The 10,272-nt window shown below is 33.1% G+C and overlaps 1 protein-coding gene and 1 long non-coding RNA gene across 2 annotated transcripts in view; one reads left to right on the top strand and one right to left on the bottom strand.

The window, feature by feature from the left end:
• The first annotated feature begins 341 nt into the window (after positions 1-341).
• Positions 342-4,481, top strand: LOC105138292 (microtubule-associated protein TORTIFOLIA1-like). The gene is made up of 5 exons (XM_011044340.1): positions 342-1,380; positions 1,472-1,580; positions 1,948-2,519; positions 2,741-3,156; positions 3,978-4,481. The coding sequence occupies exons 1-4, from the start codon at positions 595-597 to the stop codon at positions 3,140-3,142; spliced, it is 1,869 nt and encodes a 622-aa protein (XP_011042642.1). The 5' UTR covers positions 342-594; the 3' UTR covers positions 3,143-3,156; positions 3,978-4,481.
• Positions 4,482-9,324: 4,843 nt separating this feature from the next.
• Positions 9,325-10,272, bottom strand: part of LOC105138289 (uncharacterized) — a 2,011-nt gene continuing 1,063 nt past the window's right edge. Inside the window, exon 2 of the long non-coding RNA XR_844741.1 lies at positions 9,325-9,798. This is a non-coding gene — a long non-coding RNA (uncharacterized LOC105138289). The remainder of the gene's footprint in view (positions 9,799-10,272) is intronic.

The following is a 10,272-nucleotide window of genomic DNA, read 5'->3' as shown; positions in this document are numbered from 1 at the left end:
TATTATTTCTACCCAGTTTAGAGTTTTTTTTAATAATTATACATTGTTCAGATATCACACAAAATCTCTTATAATTATATTTCTATGCTCATCATTTTCTTCATTTATTCTCGATTACATTTTTGCTTGGATTACTGTATTTATAATCTTACTCATATTGGAGCATAAATTCAATGTTAAACAGTTTAATGTTTTTAATTTCACAGAATAATACAACAGACACTGCCGAGAGAAACAGGTATTATGGTAATTTACTGTTAATGCCTTACACATGCAACCACAGCCGCAATTAGAAACTTCCAGCTACTTTTATTCCTCTTAAACATTATCTTGCTCTCTTCCACCCATCAGAATTAGAATCAAAACGACATCGTTTAATCAGTTTTGCTCTCGTCAAATCCCCCCTGCCGTAACCACCTATCAGCATATGATACTCGCTGACACAGCTTCCCCACACTAGAAAAGAACACGCCCAACCGAACCGAACCACCAGCACTACCTCCACCGGCAATGCTGCCACTAATTCCATCAGCACCACCGCCTGAGCACCCTTGATCTCACCACCACAAACAGCAGAAGCTTAAAAAAGAAAAGATGGCACAAAAGCTGAAGCTTAGAGTGCTAATGCTGATAACAAAACTATCAGACAGAGACACGTACGCTATAGCGTCAAGAGAAATAGAAAGAATCGCTGAGTCCCTCGATAACACGGCGCTTTCTACTTTCCTCTCTTGCATCCTCTCCACGGACTCTACCGACAAGCCATTAGTACGCAAACACTGCCTTCACCTTCTCTCGACTCTCTCTCATCTCTATTCTAATTCTCTCTCCAGTTCTCTACCTAAAATCCTCTCTTACATTACTCGCCGTCTCCGCGACCCCGACTCCTCCATCATCCGCTCACAATGTTTGACAGCAATGACCTCTCTCGCTTCCAAAATCACCAAAGTGCCATTCTCTACTGCATTTTTGAAGCAGTTGAGTGAATCGGTGTTCACGGAGCAGGAATTGAATGCGCAGATTGGATCCGCTTTGTGTCTGGCTGCGGCGATCGATGCGGCGCCGGATCCAGAACCGGGGAGGTTAGGAAAAGTGTTGCTGCTGAGATTGGAGAGGCTGGTGAAGAGTGAAGGGTATAAAGCGAAGTTTGCAGGATTGGTTGTTGTAGGGAGTGTGATTGGTGTTGGTGGAGTGAGAGGGATTGGAGGAGGAACTGGAGGTTTGGTTAAGTGTTTGGTTGGGTTTTTGAGTGCTGAGGATTGGAATTCGAGGAAAGCTGCGGCCGAGGCATTGAGGAAGTTGGCTGTTGTGGAGAGGGATGGTGTTGCTGAGTTCAAGAGTGAGTGCTTGAAAGTTTTCGAGAGTCGGAGATTTGATAAGGTTTTTTTTATTGGATTTTGTTTCTGATCTGATTGTGTTAGTGCAACTTTCCGTGCATGATTTTATTTTATTTTTTAAAAAAAATATCTAGGCGAAGGCTGCAAGGGAGGTGATGAATGAGACAATAGAGGCATGGAAACAGGTTCCGGATGTTTCAGAGGAGGAATCTCCGCCTCCTCGATCACTGGCTTCTTCCAGAGGTAATAAGGGGTGATTATTTTCTTCTCTTTTTCTAGATTTGATCTTTTGTAGTTGTGGACATTTTTTGGAGAATCTGTTATTTGTTTTGGTTTTGTTGATTAGTATATGGGACCATAAGAATGCATTTGAATTGGAAGTTTCTTTTGATTTCAAGCCACATCTTTAATTTCTGCTGATTAATTTGACATGAATAATGGAATTTGCCCTGTTTTGGTCGTTTTGTGGTCTTTAGATTTATGGTTAAATGAATTTGAAAGTTTTAATCGTCTGCATGGCGTTATTTGGATCCTCGTGTTGCGAATTATGGGATTTTGTTCTTGTTTGTCTGTGTAACCCTTTTCTAAATTTAGTCTTTTATGATCACAGAAGATGCAAGTGACGGGCGCCACGGATCTGGATCCAGAAAACTTCACCTTGCAGGTTCCGAAGCCCCACAAATGAGGAAAAAATCCATTTTGGATTTCAAGAATACTCCCCCTGACAGTTCAATAATAGCAACCACAGCTAGGAAGAGAGGTCCTTTAAAGAGCACTGACAAGAGAACAAATCCAGCAATGTATGGGAAAGTGGACCAGAAGAAGATGGTGGACTGGAAAGTTGAAATTTCAGTTCCTAATAGCATTTCCTCAACTGCAGCTGGGGAAAATGATCTTAAGATGAAAAATGCTAAAGTTCCAGAAAATAGGTTTGCAAAGCCAGAAACAAAACGATCCCTTTTTAGTAAGAACTCGGATGACAAGAAACTTAAATTTGGTGGTTTCAAGTCTGGGTCTCGTGTGGCTCCTTGTCATGAGGAGAGCCCTCATTCTACTGTTGCAGCTAGCAGTGGGACTGAAAATCACCATAGTAACCACAACGAGTGTGAGGATTTATCTTTGATTCGATGCCAGCTTGTTCAGATTGAAAGACAGCAATCTAGCCTGCTAGATCTTTTGCAGGTTGGTTTCACTGACTGGAAACTTGGGCTTCATCTTAGAATAACTTATTAGTACTTTGTTAGTGAAGGTCAACGTATCTAGATTTCTTATGATAAACTATTCATCTCATTTTTTAACATAATTGAAAACATTTTGTTAAACTTGCTGATTCAAGCACTAGTGTATTTTAATTATGGTTTTTGGCTTATGCTTTCTTCCATCCATTTTCTTATAACATATAGAGTTTTATTGGGAGCTCGCAAAATGGGATGCATTCCCTTGAGACACGTGTGCGTGGCCTAGAGTTGGCGCTGGATGAGATATCATATGATTTGGCTGTATCTAGTGGAAGGATGACCAACACAGATTCCAAGAGAACCACATGTTGTTTACTACCTGGTGCAGACTTCTTGAGCTCCAAGTTTTGGAAGAAAACAGAAGGCCGGTATTCAAACTCAAGGATTTATTCATCCAGGGGTACTCCATTATCAGCTGTTGAGCGCCATAGAGCTGATGGCCATTCTGAAACAATCAATTTGGGGAACCAAAGGTTACGGCTTCAGGGCGGTGGCGGCTTGATTGTGAATCCCCTGGCAGAGATTCATGGTGGCTCACGGGTGAACTCAGAGGTGACACAACAATAGCCAAGGATCAGCAGGTATTTCATATTGAACCGCTATTTAAGCTGTTCTACTATCCACCTTTCTTCTTTTGATTTGTTTAGATTTGTAACTTGCATGTCTTGGTGTGAATAGGCATTTGACAGAACCTAGATTCCTCCCTTGCCCTTCCTCTACATACACTTCTGTGGAAATGCCTGCCTGATGTGCAGTCAGTTTCATTTGTTAATGAACAGTCTAATTCAAAAAAAATACAAAAACCAGAATCAGCTTATCAAATTCCACGCACCACAAATCTTGGACTAAAAATTAGTTAACTTTTGGGTTCATGGAAACAATATCTCTTGTTTGTTTTTGTTTTCTTGTCTTTTCTAAGGTTGGAGTGCTGTGAAAACTTAGGTCATATGGACCTTCATGTTCCATTAATTACCCAAGGATCTATTTATGAATATTTCCTCTTGAAGCTTCCACCTAGAGAATAAAAAAGTTTCTACTAATAGTTTTTTATGCTTTCTTGCCGTATCAAACTAGTATTAGTGTCCCCCCACTACCTAAGAGGTCTCTGAGTTCAAACCTCTCCTTTGTAACAAAAAAATAAAATAGCTCGTGAAATTTAAGTCTACTAATAGTTTTTTATGCTTTCTTGCCTTATCAAACTAGTATTAGTGTCCCCCCACTGCGTAAGAGGTCTCTGTGTTCGAACCTCTCCTTTGTAACAAAAAAAAAAAAAAAAAAAGCTTGTGAAATTTAAAGATGCTTTTCCACGATCTCTGCTTAATAGGTTACGGTAAATCTGCAAGCTGTAAATTTGTGATTAACTTCCGTTGTGGTCAATGAACTGATAATTTTTTTTTTGCAGATTTGTAGGTTCGCTGCATAACTGGGATGGTCCAATTTCTGTGGAATCTTCATTTTAGAAGAAACCAGTAAATGAAGAAGGGAAAGTTAAAGACTATCAATTAGGAGTCCCACCAGTAAAGCAGCCAATTCTATCATAGCCTTTTGCAGTAACAGGGTGAAAGAAGACAAATCATGCCATAATTCTTCATTTTTGTGTAACATTCTTTTTCTTCCTGTTTCGAGCATTGCGAATGCCAACATAATGGTGAGAGACAGAGAGAGACATTCTGAGGACTGGGTGAACAAGCCACCACCATATATCCCCAGCGAGTGCTCTTGTTTCCACAGGAATGTTTTCAATTTCTCTTCTTGTCTCCACAGGAATGTCAGCTCTAGGAATACTCAAAACGACCAGGTATTGCCATATCCATCACAGCTTTTGTCATTCTGGGCATTATGTAGATTGCGTCATGATCAAATAGATGCTATGGACTGTCGCAGTTGGTTAATTGCAGTGTTGTAGGACCATACTGCTCAAATTTAACGTTCTCTGGGGTAAGTAAGTATTTACCTATACGCACCCGCGGTCTGAATTGCAAGATCTTCCGCTGAAGAAGATCACCAGTACAACACTCATCTTATATGATACTAGAATATTGCTTTTTTTAAAAAAATAATAATAATATTTAGCCATGCATTCAAAATTTACAGTATATTAGATGATATATTTTTTAAATATTGCTTGATGGAAACATTATTAATTTTAGGATATGTTGTTTTTTTTTCAAAAATGAAAGGAAGTGTGGAGAGAAATGATAAGAAGATATTGAAACATTAATTGGAAAGAGATGTTGGAAACATGGGTTTATTTTGGTGCAAAAGAAATAAAAAAATGGCACCTTATATCTCTGCAAAGCTACAAATCTAAACAATTATTAATTAATTGTTGGTACAGTAAATAAAGTAGCTGACCCATTAGCGCAGCTCGGTTTCATTATGTTAATAAAAAAAGGCTAGACAATCTTTCAAGGACGTGGTTCGCCGTAGCCGCGGCACATTGAATGATATTTTTAATTTTATATTAAGAATATAATATATTAGATTTGTTTAAATTAATATGAGTTTATATCTAAAATTTGTAGAGATAATTCTATGGAAAAAACAGAAATAAATTGAAAAACTCAATCTCAATCTCAATTAATTTAATATTAAAAAATAAAATTAATAAAAATAATTATTTAAAAATCTCTAATCAAATAGTTAAATTCATAATCCGGGTTATGCGCAAAAATGAATTTAATAATTTTTTATTTTTAAAATTATTTTTTATTTTTGCATGAAATATTCTTTTTCAAAAAATAAAAGAACAACCAAGACATGCATGAAGGATTAAGATAGAAAAAAAAAAGGGCTAACTAATTTTTTTTTAAGCTAAGTAAAAAAATAAGTATTTAAAGTTAAATAAAAAATAAATTATTCTAAAAAAATAAAAATAAAGACTAGGTGCTTGCCAGGCCAATCAATAAAAGGCTTGCTCAACACGCTATACCTCTTTTTATTTTTGTTTTTAAAAATGTTTTTTTTATTTTTTTTAAATTAAAAAAAAAACACAACATGTTGTCTATAAACTTAGAATCTAGCAACAAAAAAAAAATCTATAGATCTTGATTGGATTTAAATTTCTCAAGTATAGATTTAATATCTCAAGTAATAATGATGTTAAAGACACCTTAATGGAATTCTTCTCAAATAGAACCATTTAATACTAAAATTAACTATTTTAGTAGTAAAAATCAATATTATACGACAATTTCTCTTTATTATTAGAATTTGATGACTCTTTCTGTTCTCTATTAAATTAAGGATTGAAAAATAAAAAAAAATAAAGTTTTGTACCATAATTAAATTTAAAAAAACTAAAAAGACCAAAAAGGAATCATTTGAAAAATTAAAAAAGGATTGAAATAAACCTTTTTATTACGACAATAAGCATTGTGAGAGATGGAGAATATATATATATATATATATATATATATATATATATATTGATTTTAAATAAATAGTAAATTTTCAACACTTATAGGCATATTCAATTTGCATCCCTGATTATCATCATATTCTACCTAAAAAGGATTTTTTTGTCGCAAGCAACACTCATAGTGCATTTCACATGTATTTCAACACACCATTGATATATCATTTTAAAATGACATAACACTCTAATTTAGTAAAATTTTAATAAATTTTTTTATATATGACACTTTACCTTTACTTCAAATTTTATCTTATAATTTTCTGTATGAAATTAATACTACAAACACAACTATCTATTTCCACATATATCCTTAAGTGTATCACTAGTCAATTTAGTTTTTTATTCATATAGTGACTATACACATATAATCTCAAACAAGACAAATCCATCACAAGTTTATAATTTTTTAATTAATTTCATATATGACATTAATATATTACAAATACAAGAAATACACCAAACTAACAATAGAAGTTTTCACACCATACTTCATATACATGGATAAATACAATTTTTCTCTGCACAAGATTTATATCCATAACAAAACTACTTAATGGAAACAACAAAATTAGTGTTGTCCATATGGTTAGAGTGAATATGCAATACATATAATAATTAATAAATAATAAATATTTATATATACCACATGAACAAAGAAAATAATACTTCACGTAACTTAACTAATCCAGTCTTGAATTTATTTTTTAATGGTCACGAGTTTGAATCCTCTCATGACCATTATAAGTTTACATGATCATTAATTTCATGATTTACAGGATTAATCAAAGTATATGCAAACCGATCAAAATATCCATGTTAATAAATAATAATAATAATAATAACACCTATTTCCACTCTATTATTTTCTAAAATTACACCATATAATAACAAGATATTTTCGGCTCAAACTTTAAAGTTTCATTGTAATTTTTTAAACATGGCCATTACATACTTTTAACCCTAACATATACTCCCCTACAAAAGACTGAATTTGATTTTCATTTAGATCAAGTCTTGTCTAAAGTAGCAGATTTATTTTTCATTTAGCTAAATTCCTGTACTCAATTAATTCGTTTTAATTAATCAATTCTCCATCCAAATAGCTAACTTGGTTTTTATTTAATCAACACCTTATCCAAAAAATTATCTTATATTTTTTTTTTCGATAAATCAAACAGGCCATCATTCAAACAATAGACTTTAACTTATAATTAATTAGCCTCGGTTTAAATGACGGACTTTTTCATATTAATTTTTTTCTTTAGCCTCCACTCATATGACCAACTTAATATTTTTAAATCAATAGCCCCGTTCATGTGACCGACTCTAATCTTTTTAAATCAATAGCTTCTTTTAATGCAGCCGACTTGAGATATTTTAAACTATATCCCCCGTTTTGATCATCTTGTAGTGTATATCATTTATCATCAATCTCTTTCAATTTCACAAGGTCTACTAGAACGCAACCAGTGTTTTAATACCAACTTGATGCTGAAGATGATGACAGTGATGCCAACAAATCATTGTCTGTTCATGATATTGGAGGAGTGGTTGAAACTTAATGTTAGAATCATTGGTGAGGAAGATCAAGTTGATGAGCAAACAATAAGGATTCTTGCAGCTCATCGTGCCAAGGCATAGATCAGACCGCAATGAGAATAATTGTGAGGCTCTGGTTTTACAATGTGGCCACATAAGATCCAAGACATGGGAAAAGATATGAACTAGTGAAGTTGTGAAGATTTAGTGTTGATGAGGCAAATCCTTGTGACATTGTTGTCTTTGGGAGAAGTGATCCTAGTGGTGTTGCTTACATACAAACAAGGAGTTTGCATTGTTGTCTTTGGGAGAAGTGATCCTAGCGGTGTTGCTTTCATACAAACAAGGAGTTTGAACATTAAGTCAAACTTGAAAACAAGACAAGCTAGCCATGAAATATCTTTAAGTCAAACCTGAAAACAAGACATGCTAGCCATGAAATATCTTCAGCTATATTGGAAGGAACGGGTGCAGTGTACAATTTGTATTTGTTTGGGAAGGACTCCATATAAGGGATGCCTTGACAAAGTAAAAAACAACTCTATTTTACACGCATGATTAATGGAAAAGATCAAGTTGTATTAAAAGACACAAGTTGTTACACTTCCGCACCAATTTTGAACTCACCATTTTTTTTTCATCTTGGTTCTTCCTTTCTTTCTTAATCTCTCCCCTGGCTAATAAACAGAAAGCAATCTACTATCAATTCTGCAATTGAAGAACTTAATAGAGGAAAAAATAACTCTAGGAGTCAAAATGAAAAAAATTCATCGTTGAGATTCAGTCATGTAATGTTGAGATTCACAGTCACTATGATTGAAAAATGTTTTTAAAATTTTTTTTAAAAAAAAAATTATTTTTTTATTTTAAATTAATATATTTTTAATATTTTTAAATTATTTTTACTACACTAATATAAAAAATTATTAAAAAAATTATTTTAATATATTTTAAAATAAAAATTATTTTAAAAAATAACTATTATCACTCCCAAACACTAAGATGTACAATCCACGTGTCTAAAGTATTTTCACCTCATAACATAGTTTTCTTTATAATTATAATACCTGTTTTCACCTCACAACTTGTTCTTTAAAATCATAATACTCTTATCCAAGCAATTTACATGAAGCATATATTGCAAAATCCACTTTATAAAATACTTGATTTGATTTTTTTATTATTATTTATTCTGCAATTGAAGAACTTAATAGAGGAACAAATAACTTTATGGACTACCAATTCTGCAATTGAAGAACTTAATAGAGGAAAAAATAACTTTCGGAGTTAAAATGAAAGAAATTCATCATTGAGATTCACAGTCAGGTAATATTCCTGACTATTTAGCATCGTAGTTGAAAAGTATTTTTAAAAAATTTTAATTTAATTTTAATTTTTTATTTTAAATTAATATATTTTAAATATTTTCAAATTATATATTGATATTAAAAATAATTTAAAAAATATTATTTTAATATATTTTATAATAAAAATTACTTTAAAAAACACTCACTATCATTTTTAAACGCCCTCCCTCCCTCACAGAGATGTACAATCCACACGTGTAAAGTACTTTCACTTCGTAACGTAGTTTTCTTTATAATTATAATACTTGTTTTCACCTCACAACTTGGTCTTTATAATTATAACGCTCCTATCCAAGCAATTTACAAGAAGAATATATTGTAAAATCCACTTTATACAATACTTGATTTGATTTTTAATTATTATTATAGGCAAATTATCAGAAACTGAAAAGAATAATCATTAGACGACCAAAAAGTGTTTAATAGAAGAGAAATACAGGGACAACAAATAAATCGTCTATTAGCTTTCAAAACAAGAAATATAGAAAAAAAATGTCTTTTATCACATAGATTGAGGATTTAATACCTTTCCAGTACTACAAAAATAAAGGGCCTTGGGAAGGAAAGGCAAAGAAAGACAAGGTGCCAGCTTTCTTTCTCTAGCAGCTGCAGTGAAAAGAAGTTCAAGACTCCCAGAAGCATTATTTTCCCAAGATCACGCGTATATTTGTCATGTTGGTTGCACAGCAAAAGAAAATTGGAGAATAAATTAGCGGCCTGGAGTTCCAACTTGCTAGACTATTACGTAACATTGAAGTTACTATTAATGTTTACATAATAATTTTTCACCCACACCCTTCCTCAAAAAAGGATTCACCAACACTTGTTTTGAACTTTGAAGAAAACAATTAAAATTGATGTCATGCGGATTGCTCTCCAGCGTCTTGCTTGTCCATTTTCTGCAGAAAAATGACAAATCCAGTTAGAGATCAAGAATGAATTGAGATATCAAGACTTTAAAGCATGTTATTTTATAGCTCACATTAGGTCAAAAGGAAAGGGAAAGCAAAGCATAGCAACTTTAGCTAATTCAAATGAAATTGGTGAATTGTGAAACCTGGTGCAAAGAGAACAACAAACAAGACAATAATTTATCTGCAATAAATAAAACATTCTGACCACCAGATGAATTTGTAAAGCTTAACGATAGAAACCTCCCGTGACGACCGTAAAGAAAATATCAGGGAACATAATTGCTGAAGCCATTAACAGTACTATCCATCATGGTAGTGAATAGACCCCAGCAATATTCATGAACTCAGATGGCATAAAGTGTCCACAGAAAGGAATTATAAGGTCACCATAAAGAAAATATCAGGGAACATAATTCCTGAAGCCATGAACAGCACTATCCATCATGGTAGTGAATAGAC

This window comes from Populus euphratica, unplaced genomic scaffold (assembly GCF_000495115.2).
Source record: "Populus euphratica unplaced genomic scaffold, PopEup_1.0 scaffold77.1, whole genome shotgun sequence".
Taxonomy (NCBI): domain Eukaryota; kingdom Viridiplantae; phylum Streptophyta; class Magnoliopsida; order Malpighiales; family Salicaceae; genus Populus; species Populus euphratica.
This window is presented reverse-complemented; position numbering and strand designations above follow the sequence as displayed.

Bases quoted from the DNA above. Each gene is read 5' to 3' on its own strand.
- LOC105138292 (XM_011044340.1), top strand. From the start codon at position 595: ATGGCACAAAAGCTGAAGCTTAGAGTGCTAATGCTGATAACAAAACTA. The intron at 1,581-1,947 runs GTAATAAGGGGT...TTATGATCACAG, and splicing joins ATCACTGGCTTCTTCCAGAG to AAGATGCAAGTGACGGGCGC. The intron at 2,520-2,740 runs GTTGGTTTCACT...TATAACATATAG, and splicing joins GCCTGCTAGATCTTTTGCAG to AGTTTTATTGGGAGCTCGCA.